This window comes from Sus scrofa, chromosome 13, assembly GCF_054392235.1.
Source record: "Sus scrofa isolate SSC_HxYL_T2T_F1_AM1 chromosome 13, Sscrofa_HxYL_maternal_Yorkshire_Landrace_v2.0, whole genome shotgun sequence".
Taxonomy (NCBI): Eukaryota; Metazoa; Chordata; class Mammalia; order Artiodactyla; family Suidae; genus Sus; species Sus scrofa.
Window position 1 is genome coordinate 169,770,017 of NC_139395.1, and position 24,082 is coordinate 169,794,098.

Sequence of the window (24,082 nt, forward strand, 5' to 3'; positions counted from 1 at the left end):
TTTTAACCAATTTATGCATTTTATATTTTACTTATTTTCAGAGGGTGTGTTATTTTTGTTATTCTTACCAGTTAAGTAATTCTTTTTATTATGCTATATAAAATATTTAATGGTATATAAGGCTTTCTTCTTTATAAATTTTAGTTGCATAATATACACAATTTTAATATAGTGCTAATATTTAAAGAAAAAATGAAATGTAATAGATAATACTAAATAGTAAAGATGAAAGCCATACAAAATGGGATAAAGTATAGAATAAATTTCCTATTTGTCTCAGCTTATTTTCCATTCCACTTCTCCAGAGGGAGTCACTTAATCTGTTTCTTAATATCCATGATATAATACTCTGTGTGAATGTAATTGTGTTTCAATATATGTATTTTATGTTGTAAAAAAATAAAATTAAAAAAAATTTAAAAAATAAAAAAAAAATAAAAGTAAAGATTTTTGAAGCTAAACAGTCTGGCTGAAACCTTGGCTCTTCTACTTAGTGACTATGTAAGCTATGGAGATTACCTAACCTGTCCATTTATCAGTTTCCTTTCCATATGCTTAGGATAATAAAATCCATATCACAAGATGGTTATGAGGAATAAAGAAATTAATATATGTATAATCCTTAAAATGGTGTCTGCTACATAGTAAACGTATAAAGGATAAATCAATAATTAAATATTACATATCAAAAATAAGATTTAACTAGTACTTTTTTTTGGAAAGGATAAGTGGTAATTTTTAAAAATCCAAATAATTAATTCACCCATTTGGCATAGTAAGAGATTAGCAAAATGATCCTATTATAACTTCTGCTTGTTTTGTTTTAAGCATGTATGGTCAATATTTTGCTGAACATTATTCTCCCAAGCTGAATTATTTTTACTTTTATTAACTTGAGTGAAAGAGGGAAAAGGAGACTGCAAATGATGACATAGATGCTAATTTTATAGGATAGAGCATTTATAATCTAAAGTGTTTTCAGTAGGGCCTACCCCCTTAAATAATATAAACTACTCTTGACCCTTGAACAATATGAGTTTTAACTGAACATGTCCATTTACACATGGAATTTTTCAATAGTAAATACAATTGTACTACAGGACCCAAGGTTGGTTTCATGTATGGATGTGGAACTAAGGATGCAGAGGACTGACTATAAGTTGTACATGGATTTTTAACCATGCAGAGGGTTAACATTCCTAACCTACAGGTTATTCATGGGTCAACTCTAGTTGGATCCATTTTGGCAAACCAATTAATCTCCCTTGAGTTGTTTCCTCATTTGACTATTGAGAACATGAACTAGATAGTATGAGAAAAAAAGAAGCTTAGACTTAAAACTGTGTATCTGAGGTATACATTCTAATTATGTAAAAAAATCTCAGTGTTCAACGACATGTCACTTGAACTAGGCCACTATTCTTCAACTGTGAAATAAGGCTCTAATAAGATTGCAATAAGACTATGGTGAGCAGTGAGAAGACTGGGTTGAAGAGTATCCATGGAGAAATTTATCAGAGCTAGGCCTGGCACTGAAGGTAAGGAAAGTGAGCATAATTGCTGTATTTTTTCTTACAAAATCAGAGAGAATTTAAGAATGTTTTCCTCATAGTTATACAATATGTATTATGTAACAAAGATAGTGAAAGCAAAGTTACATAGTAACCAGAAAGGTCACAAACAGGAGAAGTACAATTGGTGGTTTATTGAAAAGGACTTCATTAAAATGAAAACTGCTTGTCACACCAACTATAATGGAAAAAATAAAAATCATTAAAAAAAGAAAAAAAATAAAATTGCTGGTGACTTCCAAGGCATAGAACATACCATGGAAGATGAAAAGCTAAATGCAGAAGTAAGGAGAACTCAAGGTTATGTTCACTTTTCTAGATAAAGGAATGCAGTTATCAGTGAATCAGATGGAAGACAATTTTTTTTTTCATATAGGTCACTCATATAGATTTCATCCAGTCTGTTGATCTAAAGCCAAGATTATTCACTCCTTTATTAATTCATTCCTACATATATTTATATAACAACAAAGTTGAATCACAACATTCTTCATATTGTTTATTGTTACCAGATTGATCTTTTTTTTTTTTTTTTTTTTTTGGTCTTTTTAGGGCTGTACCTGTGGCACATGGAGGTTCCTAGGTTCCTAGGCTAGGAGTTGAACTAGAGCTGTAGCCGTTGGCCTATGCCATAGTCACAGAGATTACTCATTTTATTTGCAGACCATTTTTGGTCTTGGCAATACCAGACATTTCTCAAATCTCTACCAATTACAAAATTTGCTTTTAATATCTTATCTGCTTTTAGAATTCAATTTCCTTTGAAATCAGTTGTTAGTTACCCTTATCTTGGATGTGTTGGTCCTCCTGCTTCCTTCATAGCTATGAATGAAGTACTTCATTGTAATAGGCAATCTTCATGATTTCATCTGTATGTCTGAAAACCTTTGAATAAGGGTAATTCAGTGAAAAAAAGTCAGAAAAAAAGTCAGAAGTTATCAACTAGATGAATTTTTATAGATAGGTAGGCTGGGGGAGTCAATATTTGACAAATTATAAAGAAAAGTCTCTGAAAATGAAGCAGTTTAAAATATTTTCCCACTTGAAAGGGCTCCCTTTTAAGTTTTCCTTTACCATCTTTGAGAGTTGCTTTGCATTTTGCTCTGCTTCCCATTCATTACCTAGCAGGACAGATAGTTGACTTTGTGAATTATCTTTTGCAATTAGTCTGAGAATACAATTTCACAGACAGGTACCTAGTGGGACAAGTAGTTACTTTCCTTAGTGAATTACCTTTTGCAGTTAATCTGAGAATACAACATTGCTGATGTAGAATCTCCTTGGAGAGAGAAAGGGAACCTGTTGATTGATTTTAAAACTTCTTAGGGTTGATTGAAGAATTGCTACAATTAACATCATAGGATGTAGCTTCATCTCTTCCTTTAACATAAGTTTTATAAAATCTTTCTATAGTTTAGGAGTTTCTCAGATTTTATGGTAACTGACTTTTACTTCCCCAGTTCTTCTGAGTTTTCATATATTTGTTTGGCTTTGGGTAGAGAGAGGTACATTAAATTTTTTGTTGGCCATCCTGAACTGAAAGCATAAATCTGAAATTTAGACCACACTGACAGAAGTATATAAATATATTAGATAAATAAATCAGAAGCTGATAAATCAAAAGATTATTATTACAGTGGACTATTATTCAGCCATAAAAAAGAATGAAATAATGCCATTTGTAGCAATGTGGATGGACCTAGAGATTATCATACTGAATGAAGTCAGACAGAGAAAGACATACATCATATAATATCTCTTATATGTGGAATCTAATTAAAAATGACACAAAAAAACTTATTTATAAAACAGAAAAACTCAAACATTTTAAAACCAATCTTATGGTTATCATAGGTGAAACCATTGGAGGGAGGGAGGAATTGAAAGGGTGGGAATAACATTTACACACTCTTGTACAAAAGAGATGATTAATAAGAACCTACACAGGGAAAGCTACTCAATAGTTTATAATAACATATATAGGAAAAAAGAACGGATATATTTATATGTATAGCAATTCACTTTGATATACACCTGAAAGTTATGCAACATTGTAAGTCAACTATACATCAATAAAATTAAACAAAATAACAATTCAGCTAAACCTCATTTTCAAACAAGATTACTGTATCAATCTAACTAAGAGATAATAATGACTTAAGCTAATGCAGGAGTACTAGGGATAGAAAAGAACAGCTATATTTGAGAGATATCTGGGAGAACAACCACCAGAGTTAGATGATTATTTTTAAAAAAAATAACAAGTGGAAGAGAGGAATAAAGATTTACATTCAAGGTATCTTCAATGGTTGTCCATAATGAAATACCATAGACGCAGAATACAAAGTTGGAAGAGAACATGAGTGGGATATCTTGTTAGTGGAAAATGCATGAATTTCTAGATTTTCATGAGTTGCATGTGATTTTAGACACAAAGGTGTTGCTGCCAATAAGGTAGTTGAATATGTGATAAATTCTGATCTGGAGAATGAAAGACAGATGAGTTTTGGCATAAAAAAAATACAAGGATCTTACCCAGGGAAGGGTAAGCCATTTTTAAGCTCATCCACATTGTGATTATTAGATAGAATTCTACAGGATTTTTTCTGGGACTTTTTTGTGTGTATATATGGGAAAATATATACGTGTGTATATAAATTGTTAGCACTAAAACAGCAGCATACTTACTGGGATGAGGCTGAAAGTGATTTCCTTGACTTAAAAATCATAAAATAATATTGCCTGTTTGAACTTCATGTGAATGATAACACGCATTTTTTGTTTCTGGTTCCTTTCACTCAATAATATCCTTGTAAAATTTATCCATGTGGTTGTATGTAGTTGTAATTTATTCGTTTCAGTATTATACAATGTATGAATACAACGATCCATTCTTTTATTTGTGTAATTTCCAGTTTTTGATTATAATGAATACTACTGGTATGAAAATTCTTGTATATGTTATGTGGTAAACATTTCTACACATTTCCACATTTCTTCTGGGTAGTAATCTTTTATTTTTTTGTCTTTTAAGGGCCATACCTGCAGCAATATGCAAGTTCCCAGACTAAGGGATGAATCCGAGCTGTAGTTGCTGGCCTAAGCCACAGACAAAGCAACATGAGATCTGAGCAATGTCTGCAACCTACACCACAGCTCCTGGCAATGCTGGATCCTTAACCCGCTGAGCGAGGCCAGGGATTGAATTCGCGTCCTCATAGGTACTAATCAAGTTCATTACCGCTGAGCCACAACAGGAACTCCCTGGATAGTAATCTAAATGTGAAATTGCTAAATCATGGCTAAGCACATATTCAGCTTAGCTGATTCTTCCAAAGAGTTTTCCAATGTGGCTGCTACTTACTAACATCAGCGATATATGAGATAACCAATTACTCTGTATAATCACCAAACCAGAACACCACTTCATCAAGGATGATTATTCTCCATTACATGGGCAAAACACTTCTGAATACTCTATCCAATGTCCTGTGTGTTATGAGCATGTACTGGTAGGGTCAGTTACTATCTCTGGCTCTTGAAGGTTTCAAATACTAGTTTCTCTAATCTTCTTGGGTGATTCTTTCCCTCAATTCAGGAAGTTTCCTTTTACGTATACACAGTATGCTGTTGAATCCTCCACAAGGATCCTCTGCAGATATCCAGATTTTTCTCTGTATGCAGTTCTCTCTTCTCTGTACTCTGTCCTGTGAAATCTAGCTCTCTAGCTGTCCTGATATTCCTGGACACTTAGTTCTTTCACCTTTATTGAGGGAGTCGGTCAGTATCTGCCTATGTGCCTTCTCCTTTTCCCATAGCCTGGAAATCTCTATGCTATGCTAGTGATGCTATTGGCTAGAAATGCCTGGGAGCATTCACCTTGGCTCAAGGTTTCCCTTTTGAAACTAATGTTGTGGCTGAACCAGTCCTTGTAGTTCTTTTTTTTTTAAGGGCCTCACTGGTGGCATATGGAAGTCTCAGGCTAGGGGTCGAATCAGAGCTGCTGGCCTACACCACAGCTATAGCAACACCAGATCTGAGCTGTGTCTGTGACCAACATCTCAGCTCATGGCAATGCCAGATCCTTAACCTACTGAATAAAGCCTGGGACTGAACCTGCATTCTCATGGATTCAAGTTGGGTTCCTTACCATTGAGCCACAACAGAAACTCCAAAGTCCTTGTAATTCTCATTATGATTGGAACACATCTTAGCAACAACAATTAGGAAACTTTGAAAAAGATTTATTATTCCTGGTTTTGTTAGTCCTGGAAGTTGATCTGTCCCAGGCTTCCTCATCCTACTTTTAGCAAGAAATTGGAATGCATGACTTTATCTTCCATCTATATATTCAACAGAGGAAAGTAGGAATCTGCAATCCAATCCATCATCAGCCTTTTTGTAATTCTTTTCCTCAGAAATCAAAATCACCACTCTTCTTTTCTGTATACCCTATGCTATTATTATTATTTTTTAACTAGGATTTCTACTTTGTACTTTTCTATATATGAATGATAGTGATTTTATGGTTTTTATATTGCATTTTGCAAGCATTCTAAGCACTTTTTAAATCTGTGAATTTCTCAATTTATTCCCCTGGGCCTTTTACTTTTGTAGTTACATATATATGGGAAGTAATATATTTATAATTATGACTCATATCTTCCATTTACTCAAATATTATTTAAATCATATAATATGCTCATTAAACTTATTTCTAAGTATTTCAAATATTTTCCTCAGGCAGTTCTAACTATTTAATTCCTAATATTTCTATGTCATTATTGGTAAATTAAAAAGTACACAAAATTTCATATATTTAGAAACATCAATTTTATTCTTTTTTAATTGTCTTGGGTTTTATAGGTAGATAATTACATCTTTGATAAAATTTGTAACTAACATTTATTAATTTGATGTAATATGATTAAACATGCAAATATTCATATATCTATATAATTGTTATTGATATAAAATTTTATGACAAAGATTCAAATATACAAGAAGGAGAACTTTTTTCTTTAAAGTTTTTGGAAACTCAACATAGTTTCATAAGAGTTTCCCTGTCTCCAATATAGCAAAACTTAATCCAAATCAGTGTTGGATTCCATCAATATTGGTTCCTTCAACACTTTTCCAACAAAACTAATATAATGCCAATAATTTAAGATGTATAGTCTTACATCTCTTTGTAGATATGCAGAGTGAAAAAAACTGGACTTCTCATTCTTGCTGGATGTTTTCCTACATTGCCATAAGTTAGAAAGAGACTGACCATTTGAGTTTGTATCATTATACCATGCATACTGCTACTGAATTCCTTTGGTTCCCAGTAGAAATATCTATGAATTTAAAAGGCATTCTGGTTCTTTAGGCATACTAGGCACATTGAAATCATCAGTCCTTACACAGCACTGAGAGTTAGAAAATTCGGTGACGGTGAGGGCCCTTTACATTGGAAAACTATTTCTTTCATAGAAAGCTGATAAAATAACAGGTCCAGCCCAAGAAATGATGCAGAGGTACCCTTTGTTCTTAGATTCTAGTAAATTACATGAGAGTTCTGACACTATTCTCAATAGCATGTTCTATTTCAGGGACCTCAGAGTTTCTCCTCCCCAGAATAAGAAACCTCTATATATTCTTTATTTAGAGAAGAATGTATGTTTATTGCCCATGTCCTAAAAGCCTTTCTGTTACCCTAAGGCCTAGGCTTTTGAAAGACAGATCAATCATTGATTATATCCACCTCTTCTTCCAGTAGAATCCTTCCTTTGAATAAATAGTAGATATGCCAAATAGAAATTAGAAATAGAGAAAAAAACATCCCCCAACTAAAGCATCAATTAATATAAAAAAATCATGCTCTCTTATTCACTACACATCTGTGTTTTACCTTAATTTACAATTTTTTCCATTTTATTTTCCAGATATTATATATATGAGTGTGTATACATTAAGCATGCTTTTTAAAAGCATCCTAGAACAATTATCATTATCTCCATAACCGTTATCATCACTATTATCTATTGAGCACTTACTTAGCTTCAGAATTTTTAAGTACTATGCAAATATAAAACTTATAAAATCTAAAAATCATTAGTAATGATAAAATTTCACATATTTTCATGCATGATAATTAATGTGCTAATGCCTTTATGTCTATTACTTCCATATTCATGTATTTTTGCAGCTGCTTTATTTTCTATTTTCTTCTGCATGGTCATTGGTTTGCTTTCTTTACTACTGGAGACATTCGAGAGATATATGGCCTGTTTTTAATTCACTCTCTGAGATTTTGCGAATCTTGCCTTTACTTAAAGTTCTTTAATTAGAATATTCTAATTCCTCTCTGTATAGGAAGGAATTTAGGCTAATTTAATTTTAGTTACCCTAATAACTAGACTTCTCAATTAGTTTTCGTTAACATAAGTTCTTTAGGTCACAATTTCACAGTATTTTTACTATATATTCAAACTTTTGCAATTAAATTTTATCTACATAAAACATTTTTAAAGATTTTTTTCTTGATATATACCATTTCACTGTTTAATAAAGGTATTATTATTTTGTTTTGGCCATTCTATTTAATTTTTGAGTTTGTCATTCAGTTTGAGGGTGAGGTGCAGTACTACTTTAAATAATTTTTTATTTTGCAAAACATAATTGTTTGTAAAATTTTCAAAATGACATGAGTTATTTTTAAATTTTGAGTTAGAAACTTTCAAAATATTGTTACCAACACTCTGATGAATAACAAGTTACTACTATAAGTGGGGCATATTTTGGGTTTAGTATCCCTTTCACAATCTTTATTTTTTCTTTTCAATATGAGTAACATTTTTAATTTCACATGCTATGTTATTTTGTTAACTTTAGCATAGGGCATATTATAAAATGCGAGTTTTCTCATAATTTTTTTTTATTTCCCTGAATTTCTTTATATCTTCCTTTTTAATTTCTGAAGAAAATTATCTCTTAATTGTCATTATCTCTCTGAGAGTCATATGGACTTCTCATTTTAGTATTTCTCCTTATAGGTGTCTTTCCTTATTTTAAGGGAAGTCATCAGTAACTTTTTTCATTATTTATATAAATCTATAAGGGCACCCAGCCCACCTGCCAAGACTCCAACCTGTCTTGACACAAAGACCATCTCCCTCCTGGTGGGGTTCTCCATTGGCCAATGCAATACCAGAATCATATCAAATACACCAGCAAAGCACTCAGTGAATAATGACTGATTGACAAGACCAAAGTGAGGTATCTGAAGTGGCTGCCTGAGTCAGAGAGGCTGTTTCTGTCACTTCATACCAGTGAACACCGCCATCTAACAAGGAAAGCCACCTATGTACCCGGGCCAATCCCAGTACCCAGTACTGAAGCAGACCAGGGCTTCCCTGATTACACTGCCAAGAGGGTCTTCTCAGCTTGTGGCTTGCCCGAGCCCATCCCATCCAAAACAGCTGTGGGAAAATCCCCATGTTCCTCATGGGCTCATAAAGAGCTACTTTGGGGGTCTTGCTCTGCATGTTGTGGAATCTTGACAGCTGCTAGGTGATGACAGGTGGCAAAGATTACCTGTAACCTTCACCAAAGGCCAGCAGTCCTGGGTCAAAGTTGGGTCCTGAATCTCTACTTCGTCAGGGCTGAGTGGGGGCGGCGGCAGTAAACAGTGACGAGGCGGAGTGGAGAGGAGGAAGAGGGCGCTGAAACTGCTCACGGGGGCTGACCGCCTTCTCTCCGCAGCTGAAGGCGGTTTCCCGCGCCTACGGCACCAGCAGCCTTCATTACCCAGGCGGGACATGCGCAGTTCTGCATGAGCTCATTGAGCATGCGCTGTAACCGTAGCTCCAGGTGCTGCCAGTGTGCTGGTGCCTCGGGTGAGGTGACCCCAGCCTGGGCCCCATGCCCTGCTACCTGTCCTTCCCCAACAGCCGCGCACCTATTGGCCACCCAGGTGAAGAAGCTGAGCCAGCGATCTTATTACCTTTCTGCCTGGCCCACACCAGCGGGGGCAGCAGTGGAGGCAGGGGCAACAAGGACAAACTGAGGGGCTTGGTCTTCCAACGCCTTTTGGCCCCAGCCTGCGTCCACCTCCATACAGAGTTGTACCCGTGCATTCATGAGATGCTCTGCTAGAGCCCTTGGAGTGCAGGAGGATGGCCCAGGAGCGGCCACATTTCTCTTGCTGGAGAAACAGCTTGATCACTGCCCGCCAGAAGGGCCTCATATACGGTTTGGCAAGCCCGAAAGGCCGTGACAGATAAGGAGACGAGGCCCCAGCAGGAGAATGAAGTTGGCCCAGGTCACCTGGCAAGTCTGTGGTAGAGAACATCTCACAACCAGGTAACTCCTCAGGCAGCACAGTGATGTGACGCCATGAATGTTGTGGATCCCCAGCCCATTCCTAATCCTCCCTACGGACTGCACTGATTAATTTATTTAACGGGCTTAACTATGGCCTATTAACTGGTAGTGTCCCCACCCTGCACAAACCTGGGGAGTGGGCAGAGAATCCCCAGACTGCCCCTGACAGACATAAAGAATATGCAGTGCAATGGACCTTTTCCTCTGCCTGCACCTATGTTACTATCTTTCCTGTAATCATTCCCCAACTCTGCAGTGTGTACCCCTTGGTCCAGTGGGCAGAGCAGGGGTGGGGGTCTACTCTTTGCCACTACTGTATGTGTTTTCGAAGAGTGTTAGATTATGGAAGCCCATCTGGGTCCTTCCTTTTCTCCAGGATCTTTATTTATACTAAAGTTCTCTGTATTTTGAAATTTTGTTCTTGATACTAATTTCCTCTCACTATTCAAGATGATGTGCCCTTTCCTTGTGCTTCAGTTCCTCATAAATGCTTATTTTGTAGGCACTTGCCAACATATTAAGTGATTGATGTAGCTTAAAAGAGCGCTTGTTCGTTATGGTTGCTGGTAATAATCTACTTTGCAGCTAAAGAGAAGCTTGATGTGAACTGGTCATATTCATAAAATATGTGAAACATTCACATAGACTAGCTCCATAGGACTATGGTCAGATCTTCCTCTAATGCCCCTCTCCCATTCTCTATACCAGTGGATTATACGAGAGAAAAAAAAAGGGAAGACAAACTATTGTATTCTAGGACTCTTGTAATTCCTTTGTCTCTTATTTACAAATATTACTTATGGAAAGCATATTCTTACATTCATCCTGAATTTTACCAGTATCTGTAATTCCTGACATAAAACTGATTGCCAGTCCCTCCACAATATCTCTGCACCTCTCACTCCTATCCATATATAAATCCTGTATCAATTTCCCTCTCAATGAATACAGTCCCCCACCCTCAATCCTACCAGCTATTCTCTATACCTCTCCAAATTGTTGGCTGCATAAAGGGCAAGATATATTTACCTAAAATGTAAATTCATGCATGTCATTTATTTGCTCTATATCTTCATAGGTGCACCTAGTGATCTGGTATGCTAATAAAAATGGCACAGGAAAATGGTTAGTCTCACCTCTTCTTCCTGAGCAATTGATGTGTAGCTATTTACAAACAAGATTTGCTTATCTCTTAGGCATTTACACTATTTACACTATAGTGATAGTGCCAAGAAGTGGATGAGCTTGGAGTATTAAGTCTATAATCTCCATTAATCCTTCCATTACAATCCCCCCAAATATGCAGTCTATGTAAATACCGAGTAATTGCTTTGCTCAAGTAGGTTCAGAACAAATCTTATAATTCCCTCCTTCAAACCAGATTGCCACCCTGAGATAACTCACAACCTGAGATTGTTAAATACCACAAATGTTGAAGCACATAGCTAGTATCAAAGTTTACCAGCAATTTTAAAATTTCAAAAATAACAGTAAATGTGAAACATAGATGAAGAAGCATGAAGAAGTGCAGGCATCTACATAGTTCCCCAGGTTGTTCCTTGCTGTATTAGGATTTCCTCTGGTTTGATTTTAACATCCGTGGTCCTTAAATGATGCATGTAGGTCATCATTTACACAGAAGGGAACCAATTTGTTTATGAAACACCAGAAGTTATACCTTGATAATTAAATAGTTTATATTACATTTCTCTAGGGTCCTAAAATACTGTGTTTATTTTTCACAAGCAATCCCAAACAGGCTAAGTACATCTTGCAAAAGCATCTCGAATATAAGGAATCTTCTGTTACCAAATATCAAGTATGTATGTTTACCAGATGGGCTGTAATTAGCTTGTTTGCAGATGGATTGGACCAAGCTATCTTTCTTTTTCCTTTTCTGCAACACCACCATAGGAAAAGGGAGATAATGTAGTTCTGTTTCTAGTATTTCCTTTTCCACACAACAGTCTCCTAATATAGAGAAAATTAATAGCACCTGTGGTTTATTATCACCGATTATTCACATACCCATCCAACTCCAGTTAATTATGATACGCCCAACTATCCATAGCATGTCACTTTGTATAGATGCATCATAAATATACAGTTGAGTGACCATTATGATAACAAAATTTAACTAGCTGGAGTAACAGAGGATGGATGTATTCCATGGCATTTCTGATTTTGTGTGTGTGTGTGTTTTTAGGGCTGCGCTCATGGCATATGGATGTTCCCAGGCTAGGGGTCAAACAGAGCTGTAGCCACTGGCCTACGCCACAACAATGCCAAATCTGAGCCTCGTCTACAACCTACTCCACAGGTCATGGCAATGCTGGATCCTTAACCCACTGAGACAGGCTAGGGATTGAACCTGCAACTTCATGAATGCTAGTCAGAATTGTTTCCACTGAGCCACGACGGGAACTCTGGCATTTCTGATTTTTAAAGAGGTATCTGTTCATATTTCAGAATTATTTTGGAATTTATTCCATATAGAGTAAAAATGTTAATAAAATTATTAAGTGCATGGATCATTTGATTGCTAGTTTAGTTCATATTTTTTAAAAGGGGAATACTTAAATTAGAGGGCAGCTACCTTTGAAATGATGTATTTATAAAAAAATACACATTTAATATCAAGTCATATTTTCTTTGTCATAATACCTAGCTGCCCTGTGTTCTAAGGTTTTGTTCTTGTTTATTATGAGATTTAGACAGGAATAGTCTTTTGGTACTGATGGTAATATCTGTGTAGTTCTTGTCCTTTTCCATGTTTTATCTTTGATCAAAACAAAAACTCATGATATTTGAATTCAAATATTTTGAGTGAAAGAACTTATTGTTACAAGAAGCTTCATGCTCCAGTGATGTATCACTGTGAGAAAAGAAACTTCCATTGATTTGACAACTTACCTGCTAATATAAAATCAGTTAAAATTTATTTAAAAAAACATAAAATTTACTGTTTTGTATTTACTGCCATATTTTGAATAATGCATTTGCAAAAAGCTTGTGATGTTGGAAAAAGAATATTCTGTTTTTTGTTATTCCAACTTTACAAAATTACTTTACAAACTACTATTTTTCCTTAATATTCATCTTGATTTATGACTTTTCATTAAATACATTTACATAGGTTCCATCTACCATCTATCTATCAAGTGAATACTGTATGTTTTTTATATATATATATATATATATATATATATATATATATACACACACACACACACTTAACAAGGTAGTACCTGTCTGTTGAATAGTACAATATGCATTTGGCACAATTAAACATTTCCAATATTACTGAACTCACAAACAAAACCATTTTATTGAGCAGGAATATTTAATAAATGATTCTCTAAAATTGAAAAGAACATTCTGTAGTGAGTGTTCATAGAAAAGCATTGTTTCAGTTAGAGATGTTACTCTGTTTCCATAGTTGTATAGACTGTATTCTTTTAACTTTTGGGTCACACTAATTCTTTGCAAATTTTTTCTTCTCATTTAAAAATGAAGGATATTGGTTAGTTTACATTGAAACTTGTTGTACTCATTTTGATTCACAATTACTGGTTTATGTTATTTTTCTAGTCATAATTTGATGGGTAGTCTATGTGCCTGTTTATAAAGGTCCAGACATAGAACAATCTATGGAAAATAACCTGAACAGATTTGTTTTGTAGCCTTACATGTAAGTGCTATGGCTCATCAAATTTGTTGGGATCCCACTCTCCTTAATATTATAAGTGCATAAACCAGTTAGGTAAATAACTAATGAAGTACTCTTTGGTTAGATGCAGGTGCTGTTAACAGGAATAAGGGTAGGGAGAGAAAGGGACAGAATAAAGGAAGGGAAGGAGGGAGAGAGGGACAGACAGGGAGAGAGGAATAGAGGAAGGGAGAGGGAGAGATACATAGAGAGATAGGTATTAGGTAGAAAAAAAGAAAATGAACATACGTGAGAAAGAACAGGAGAAAAATGGAACTTTCCTATATAATTAGTAAATAAAACCTAACTATGTGTAAAGCTCAGATGCAAACAAAATTTAGGACACAATAACAAGTTTTCTTTTTCATAGTCTTTGCTGAACTGGCATAGATAAGAGTGATTTTTCTATTTCTATGTGGATGGGATAAGAATAAAATGTAGGCAGTGTGTCTAGATGTGATGTCTAAGATTTTCAACATGTAGTATATGTCTTCTGAAAACCAGTAATGTATCCCTGATGCCTTTACATGGATGATGGATGATATCACTTGAATCAGCAAAACAGATGCACCCATCCATTTCAAAACTTAATGCAACTTAAAAAAATGCAAGAGGAGCTAACTCTTGATAATTTAGTAGTTTAGTACCCCTTTGAGACAAGACAAAATGATTGAGAAAGAAAAGTAAATTTCTTGTGATAATGTATTTTAGAATCCTCATGTTGCTTTTTTTTCAACCTCCTAATTGTGCATTCCAGCAAACTATCAATTTTGTTAAGATATTTATAATAAGCCCTCACATTTTTCAGTGTCTTGTATTTAAAAGAATCACATGGTACTTTTCTGATTACAGGGTATTTGCCATAACCACCCCTCAAGTGAATTTATCCTTAAATTAAACAATGCAGAGTTCTCTGTTGATTATATTTCAGTGCATTGAAGACTAACTTATCTAACTTATTGGTTTGAAACCACAGCCAGACTGCAGGATAGAAGGTTATCATCTGTCTAGGAAAGTAGCCAGAACTGTAAAGCTAAAATTGTTCAATATACAGAAAATAGTATTGTTTGCCTGGATAAAAGGAGCATTATTAAATATTTGCTACTCTGTTAATTATCAGCCATATTAGCATATTCCAAGTGTAAGAGAAAGCAGGTCTATTACTCACTATCAATATTATACATCTATAACTTTTGGCCTTCAATTGTTTGGTCTTAAAACACATTTTGGTGATTGTTACCCAAAAATACCTTCTCCGGGGATAACAATTTATTATGATATTTTCTGAACTGTTAGAAAATTTGTCGAAGGTATATATTCAAGTTTTATAGCATAAAGACTATGGCAAATAAATTAGCTTTCTTTTTCTCTTTTTGACCTTATGACAACAAATGAAAATTTGATCTTCTAACATTCAGATTTATTTCTGCCTTTCAGATGAACTAACTAGAGAGTAATATAATGATGGTAACTTCTCTAAGTAACTCTCTCGTTGAAGTCTTAATGAGATCTATCCATTTTTACATTGCTAGAACCTTGATATAAAATGAGTGTGCAACATAGAAGGCATATCTGAGAAATACAGATTAGCTGAATTAAAATATGTTGATTCCTGTAGTTCCCGTTGTGGCTCAGATGTTCACAAACCTGACTAGCATCCATGAGGATGCTGGTTCGATCCCTGGCCTCGCTTAGTGGGTTAAGGATCCCATGTTGCCGTGAGCTGTGTTAGGTCACAGATGCATCTTGGATCCAGCATTGCCGTGGATCCCCTATCTTGGGGACCTCCATATGTCACAGGTGTGGCCCTAAAAAGACAAAAAGCCCCTCCGGAAATGTTGATTCCAAACTCTTTTTATCTTTTTACTAAATGCCACATTTTTCTTTCACTTATATTAAGGATTTCAATATTTTAGCACTAGTAATCCAGTGACTCATCTTTCATACCAAGTTATCTATAACACCTTTGGACACATGCTCTTTAAGATTACCTCCCTCCCTACTTTGGCAATAAAAATTAGTATTTTTCTAGTAATGAGATTTTTATCCCGACAGTGTTGGAATACAGTTTGATATTTATTATCCATGACACCAGAGCGAGTTAAAAATATGTTCTTTGCGTCTTTAAAAAAAAATGTTTTTTTCCAGTTGTCCTTTGCCTGTGTTTATATTAAAGAATATATACCAAACTACATTCTATCCAGTTACATATTGTCACTAGATTCTTCTTGTATTTGCCCATTAAGTTTATTTCCTCGCTTAATATATATTATAATGGAATCATAGAAGGTCTCCAGGGCATTCTAAGATTATATAATAATTTTTGAATGCAATATTCTGATTCCTCAAGTTTGACATAATTCTTCTGACAGTATCCCAGCCACACAAAACCAATAGAAAGCCAGATATAAGCTATTCCCATAAAAGCTGTTTCATTTATGCCAGTTCTTACAAGGGAGCAGTCATTCCTGCCCATAATGAATGAGGGACAGTAGTTGGTGACTGCTCATTGATGTGAATGAGACAGCCCTCTTGGAAGCCATTTTGGTTTCCTTGCTTCCTTTTGTGTGGACAGAAAAATCTAATTTAAGACCTAGAAGTAAATGAGTCTTTGTCATTTTATTTCCTGATTCATCATCTTATATTAGATAGACCTGGAGTTATATTCAAAATGATATTATGTAACCCAATGAAGCACAGCATAACCTGTCATATCCTAATATAATAAGAAATGATGTATTGGAAATCATTTAAAGCAATCACTTCTTTCAGGTTGGGTACCTATTATTGATTCATGTGCATTCTTATCCTGAATTAATTTTGGTAAAAGTGAAACAATGTTATTAGGATAAAAACACCTCTCAAATCCTATAAGTTCACTGAATGTATTTGTGTTTTTGCTACAGCTTTATTAGTCCTTTGCATGGCTGTAAATACCTACTTTAATAATAGAAATATTTTTGTATGCATTCTTTCTTGTCACCTTTTTTGTACATCCTTCTTTATTTTAACTTTTCTAAAGGCGTTTGAATTAACATAGCAAAAATTCAGTAAGGAGAACAATAGAGACATGCCCTATATTAATATTATTTAGGGATGAGTATATTTTTTAACTGTTGCAGTCTTATTGAACATAGGATGACATGAAAAAGCATATTATGTTTATAGTAACAGCTACATTATGGTAAAATAGTAAACCCTTTAAAAAGAAAGAGCCAGGAGTTCCCATCGTGGCTCAGTGGTTAACAAATCCGACTAAGAACCATGAGGTTATGGGTTTGATCCCTGGCCTTGCTCAGTGGGTTAGGGATCCGATGTTGCCGTGAGCTGTGGTGTAGGTTGCAGATGCGGCTCGGATCCTGCATTGCTGTGGCTCTGGCGTAGGCTTGGCAGCTACAGCTCTGATTAGACCCTCAGCCTAGGAATCCCCATATGCTGTGGGTGCAGCCCTAGAAAAGGCAAAAAAAAGACAAAAAAAAAAGACAAAAAAAAAAAAAAAAAAAAAAAGAGCCAGTGCAGTGAAATTCTGGCTAAATTTAAATAAAGACACTGTAAATAATTTAGTATTACATTTTATTAAGAAAAATTTATTACTTTTAAATCCTTTTTTGAATCAAAGCTGTTAAATCCTTTGATTATATGAATGAGATTTAGCAACTTTTTAGATCTGGTGTTTTTCCCATGTGAAGGGAGAAGGCAAGAGACTTTTCTCATACATATGTCATATTCCCAGATGAAGATAAGGTGTTTCTTGAATTTCTAGAACTAGCCAGGAAAAGTAGTAGGTTGATGTCAGTAAGCTCTTGTTCAGTTTTATTCTGTAGTCTTTAAAGATAAGGGTGTGTACTGAGTAAGCATGAAGCCTGCAAGTAGCACTTGTCTGTTTGGGACTATATACCTAGAATATAAAAGTTTCTCAAGTTTCCTCAAAAATAGAAACATGAGTTTTTGTTTGTTTTTACACAAAACCAGACTCTGTGACCTTTATACATTGTTCCTTCTCTAATAAAATAGTATTGCCAAATTAGATGGATACATGGCCTGAGATGAGTTTAACTCATTCTGAGTTATCTCATTAGGTAGGATAAACTATCTAGGGATCTACTATTAGCCAGCTCTTTAGCATAAACTGCCTGGTGTGGTCCCTAGGAGCCCACAGTGAATAACAAAGAAATTCCTATATTCTGGAAATTCCAAGAGTTTAGTGGCTTCCTCTTAGAAACTAGGAAAAAGGGCCAGCCACATTTTTTGTTTGTACATATGAGGTTGTACAACAAATATTTACTAACTAGCTTTGATGAATTTGGAATGTAATAATTTAACCTTTGTTCCTCAGTTTCATCATTTTTAATGTGAGGATAACATTAGTACTTATGTCAAAAAGCAATTGTGTAGTTTAGATAATGTGTAGTTAATATTTGGAAAGCATTTAGAATGGTGCCTGGCACATATAAACCCTGTTGAAATGATAATCGTTATACTAATTATTATATTTATCATTTAATAATAATAGTGATATTATTTCCTAAAATAAGGGATTTAGTTAGATGAAGTATCCTGAAAAGAGCATATAATTTGTATCTATTAGAAAAAGTAATTATCTTTAGTCCTCTTAAACAGGGAGTTAATACATATATATGTAAGCATCCATCTCTCTAATTATAACAATAAAGAGAATCCCAAACCAAATGCAAAAAATCCAAATAAACTGTACCATAGTGGAAAGGTCCATCTGGATCAGGTGATTGGTTTTGAAGACTTGTCATTTTACTCTTAAGTTAATTTTTTGTGGCTTTGTTTAGAGGCAAATGGTAAGAATATTATCAACACTTAACAATCCTAACAAGTTTTTAATTTTCAAAATTTCTAGTCACTTAGAACTCTTTCTAAAGGTACTATTTTTGCGATTTTTTTTAAAAAGCAACATTTTATTTTTCCTTCTTTTTTACATTTAACATTTTTTAAATAGTTAACTACAATGATGTATAAATCTGAAAATATTTTTGTCAATAAATAACTGAATATGCAGAAACTTAGAAATACTTAGTGTTTGTTTATATCTTGACAATGGAAAACATACAATGTAGAATATAATTTGCCTTTCTATTCTAATTTGATCAGTATAGGAGGGCCAGATTTCAGTAGATAGGGCTAGTAAGGAGGTTATTACCTCTACAAACCAAGGAAAATTATTTCTAGTTTTATTTTTAGGTTACATGAAGATATTCAAGAAGCTTCACTTGGGTACAGTTTCTTCACTCAATTATATTTTTCCATTTCTGAAATCATACTCTCTTTAGTAAATTTGAACAACATGCCACCTCCCTCCCTCCCTAAAATTGTGAGATTCTAAGGCTTTGTACAATAATTTTGCTTTGTAACAGGCAAAATTCTATCGACCCTGTTAATTTTGGAATATTCCCATTTTTCTCAAAATCTGTGGCATTTTTATATTTATCATTTTGAAATGTTTATCATTATCAGAAAAAAAATTTCTTATTGCTTAAGGGAAAACAAAGTATTGCTAGCCTGTGCAACACTGCTTGAGTAATGTATGTTGCAGCAAATTTGGGAGGTGAAGATTAGTAGAAGCCAAATTTAGGGCCTGTGATTTACCAGAGAGACTTAAAAAAAAAAAAGCTCTCTGTGTATTCTGTTTTTTACAGTCTAAATGATCATTATATTATATAATTTTCAATTTATGTTTACGTAACATTTTTAAGGGATATTGAAGCTTCCAATATATAATGCCCGAGTTCTGATATCTCATACTATTTTGTGAAAATAATCATGAAGACACAGACATAGGTTCAAGAAATTTAACTGCCCAGGAATATAGTTATATTGGTCACTTATATACTGGAAACCATGAGAAAATTTTATTCAGTGAAGTTGAAGCTGTGGGCTCAGGCAGAAAAAGTGATGGAGCCCAAGCAATTATCTATAGAAAATTTATATATTATCCTTATATCAAAGTGCTTTCCCCCACTGAAAGGAGTTGAGGCTTTTCACTAATGTTCACAATTAGTTTCCCAGGTAATTAGAGCTTTTTTACCCTGCACTATAATCCATTACTGCCTCTCTTCTACAACAAATATGTAATGTAAATCTTAGAAATGTTGCCTAGGCAGTTATGGAAGTGAATAATGAGTGAAGTTGCACATTGGGGAAAGTTAGCAAAAGTAAAGTGCCAACCCTCAAAGAGCCATTAGATTATCAGAGGGACACATTTTGCTCTCCATTCATTCTCTGATATATTGAAATGCCAGACACAAGCTACTTCAAATCATAGGCCTTATAATATCATGCAAATGGAAAGTAAGTATCTGCTTAAGTCATCACATTGCCGGGAGCTAAGTGATTTAAAACAAACAAACAAAAAAAAAACACAAGATACTTGGTTTTAGGGGATGTGCATAAAATTGAGCCTTCTAGTTGAAGATGTAAGAGGAGGATTCTGAGGATAAATAGGTAAACAAGAAAGACCAAAGAAAAATCAACTTTATTCTTTAGCAATAAATTGCAGATCTGAATACGTCTAGTCTCATTTTAACACTCATGAAATTTTCTCAACTTAAAAAGTAGAAAACAGCTTTTATCTAGAGATAAAGAACTTACTTTTCACAAATGTATCATGTAGAAATAAGTGGTGATGTTTTAACATGGGTAATTTGTAGGCTAAGTAGCAGTGAAATATGTATTGGAGTCCAAACTTCAGTAATGGATGTTGTAGAGCACTACCAGATTGCTACTTTAGGAGGGAAGCACTTATCTCCCGAAGCCTACAGGAATGTTGCCTGTTGATGGCCTAGATCTAAGTCTCTCCACAGGACCCTGCCCAAAGAATTTGCTTCTTTAAATGATGCACCACCTTGGAGATTTAGCCCATATGCAATGACTGATCCATGCAGGGGTACAAAGACTCATCCTGTTTGTCACATTTGCGACAATTCTGAGGAGCCCTCTAAGCTTCAGAACTCTCTGTGAGATCAGGCGTTCCCTGACAGAGTAGGGATTAAGGATCTGTTGTTGTCACTGCTGTGGCTCTTGTTGCTGCTGTGGCAAGGGTTCAGTCCCTGGCCTCAGACTTTTTACATGTGCGGGTAGAGCCAAATAAAACAAACAAACAAACAAACAAAACTCTCTGTGAGATCAAATGAGGTCTTTAATGCCGCTCCTCCTTTGCCTCTTTACCTCTGCTGCTTCCTTGACTTCATTACAGTTGTTGTTTCTGAGTGCCCTCACCCCCAATTAAATGTCAGGAACACTAATCTCCCTCTCATTCTGTTTCCCAAGGAACCAGGCCTAAAGCTGTTGGTACCCTAAGCAGTTCAAGGAAGCACACTACAAAATGGGTTTTTGGAGCTGAATTACCTCCTGGTTGCTTACCCAGAAGCAATGCAATTGTTAGAAAATTTTAAGGTTTTAAGTGGAGGCGATATACTAGGGAAAGTGAATGTGCTTTGAAGGTGAACTGTATCAGATTCCATAATTATGAGGAAAGGTTATTATAAAGACTGTAGAATTAATTGGTTGTTGCTAGGGGTAATAGATGCTTTAGTAAAATAAAAGGCAAAGGGTGATTATTCAGCAATTAAAGGCTAAGTATGAAAGCAGGAGGGCCTCCTTGGCAACTTAAAAAAGAGAATCTCACTTCCTCCAAGTAGAGGGCAGGAAAGTACAGTAATAAGTCAGACTTTATCATAGGGTAGCAGATGTCCAGGGTTGGTTGAATTATCAGACCTGTAAGTCATGTAGACCAAGAAGGAATTGGATACTGAGACATGGTATGGGTTAATTCCCTGGAAAATCTTGAATAACCATTTTCCTTTGATCTGAGCTTGAACAAGCAACCCTTTTCTCACTACTTACCTCTACCCCTGGATTTCTTTAGAAATGATGATGTGGTAGGTCCTTTACATAAGAAGAGTTTATAAACATGGGAGCACTTTCTTGGGGTATATTATTTAACAAAATGTAAGGGAATCCAGGACATGGTACTAACATACCATTAAGGTGACTCTTGGAAACAGAGAAAGCAATGGTCCCCATTATGTAAAGTAAAAATGCCATGGATATCCCATTGTGGCTCAGCAGAAATGAACCTAACTAGTATCCATGAGGATGCAGGCCTCACTCACTGGGTTAAGGATCTGGCATTGTCATGAGCTATAGTGTAGGTCGCAGATATGGCTGAGGCATAGGCTGGCAGCTACAGATCTGATTTGACCTTTTGCCAGGGAATTTCTGTGTGCCACAGGCATGGCCCTAAAAGGAAAAAAAAAAAGTAGAATTGCAAGCATTAGAAGAGGTCAAAAGGCTCAAAAGTGGGCATGAGGTCAAAAGAACTTTGTATAGCACATTAAATCTTACTAGATACCATTCTTCCCAGAAGAGGCACTAAATAACCAACTAGATAGATGACTCAGCTAGTTGATATCAGCTGGTTTCTGTCATCAGCCACCTCAGTGCTCGCACAATAGGCATATGAATGCATTAGCCATGATGGCAGGAATGATGAACTATTCTTGAAACCACTCACTGGTAATTGATCTAGTTACTGCTGTTGATATATGTCCAATTTACCATTAACAGACTGACATTAAACCCTTGATATGGACTATCTTTTTAGGCTATGAACCAGAAATAGAGATTTAATCTACATCTCTGGAAAAGGTAAAGATGCATCTTAACTGAAATATTGCCATACACTTGGTGTGGTTTTGCCTGTCCTGCCTATATAGCTTTAGATAACTGTCCTGTTTGAGATTTCCAAAGTGTTGATACATCAATCCAGGACCCAGCATAACATTTTATTGATTCAAGTATTCTCCTTTATAGCAAAGGTTTTACAATAGTAGTCACATGAGTATGATATCGAATCCACTGGTCCTCTCAAATACCAAGCTACTAAGCTGCTGCTGGCCTGCTAGAGAATTAGAACTGCTTATAGAAGTTTGAACTAAAGCTAAAACCTTGAGATGATACATTCAGAGGATAGGATATCATCCTCCAAAATGAAAGATAAACTCAATCAATGGCCATTATATAGTGTTATATCCTTAATATGAAATCATAAGACTAGGAACTAAGAAATGGAAATGATAGTGATACCACTCAACATCATAATTCAGTCATTTGTGGGAATTTGTGCTTTTTATTCCCTCAGCTTTTGACCCTGCTGGGCTGAATGAGCTTTTTAGAGAGGAAATGATTTCATCAGGGTGGCTTCATCTTCTGCTCTATCACTTTAGACTCTTTATGTTACCAAACCAGTAGGAAAGAAAAGGAGTTGTCATTTTACTAAGGTCATTTATCCTAATCATTAGAGGTAGAGTTGCTGTTGCATTCTTGGGGTACATAATTTGGACCCAGGAGATTCACTGGGGATCTTGTGGTACTGCCTAAAGTTAAATGATAGTCAAGTTCAGTAACTATGGCCTGAGAAGTACATGGTATCTGATATGAATTGAATGTTTGTGTCACCCCAAAAAATCCCTATGTTGAAATATTAACCAGGAGGTGGCCCCTCACCACACAATGACATTTTTTGATGCTGGCACCTCTGGCCTCATAGGGAGTTCTTTACAATCAGTTGACAGAAAAAAAAAATACATGGGACTGATTAACAGATGGTTCTGCATGATGTGCAAGCATGAATAGAATGTGGATAGTTATAACACTATAGCCCCTTTTGGGATCCTTGAGGGACAGTGATGAAGGAAACCTCCCAGTGGACAGAACTTTGAACATGCATGTGGTTGTTCACTTTGCTTGGAAGGAGAAATGGTCAGTCATGATATTATAATACTCATTCATGAGCTGTGGTCAGTGGTTTGACTAAGTGGTTAGAGACTTAGTCATGATTGGAAAATAAGTGACATGGAATTTGGTAAAGATATATGTGTATAGACCTGAATGGTCAAAAAGAAGTTTAGGTATTTGTGTCACAGGTAAATATTCACTAAAGAGTGACCTTAGCAGAGGAGAATGTTAAAAATCAAGTGGAAAAGATGACCCCCTTCTGTGAACACTAGTGAGTTCTTTTTCCCAAGCCCAATGAGCTCGTGAACAAAATGACCAAGAGAACAGGGATCGAGGTTATACATGAGTTCAGCATGGACTTCCACACATCAAGGCCCCTGATGAGTGCCCAGTTGGTAACAGCAAAGATCATCAATGAGACCTGATATGGTGCCATTCCCCAGGATTATCTGCCAGGTATTTAGTGGAAAGTTAATTATTTTGGATAGCTTCATCATGGAAGGGGCAGCATTTTTTTCTTACTAGGCTAGACGCTCTGTATTGATTTGCCTTCCCTGCATACAATGCATCTGCTAAAATTACTGTTCACAGACTTAAAAAAATGCTTTTATTTACTGGTGTGTTATTCAACACAGCATTGCTTCTGATCAAGAAACTTATTTCACAG

The 24,082-nt window shown here is 35.3% G+C and overlaps 1 protein-coding gene across 4 annotated transcripts in view; it reads left to right on the top strand.

Annotated features, from left to right (window-relative positions):
* The first annotated feature begins 9,427 nt into the window (after positions 1-9,427).
* The window catches only part of LOC146397761 (uncharacterized), a 448,274-nt gene continuing 433,619 nt past the window's right edge, over positions 9,428-24,082 (top strand). For all 4 annotated transcript variants that reach the window (XR_014825318.1, XR_014825317.1, XR_014825316.1 and 1 more), the window contains exon 1: positions 9,428-9,920. Coding sequence is in view for 1 of the 4 variants with exons in the window: in XM_084992458.1 (XP_084848584.1) it covers positions 9,865-9,920 (56 nt within the window). In the remaining 3 variants the exon portion in view is untranslated. The remainder of the gene's footprint in view (positions 9,921-24,082) is intronic.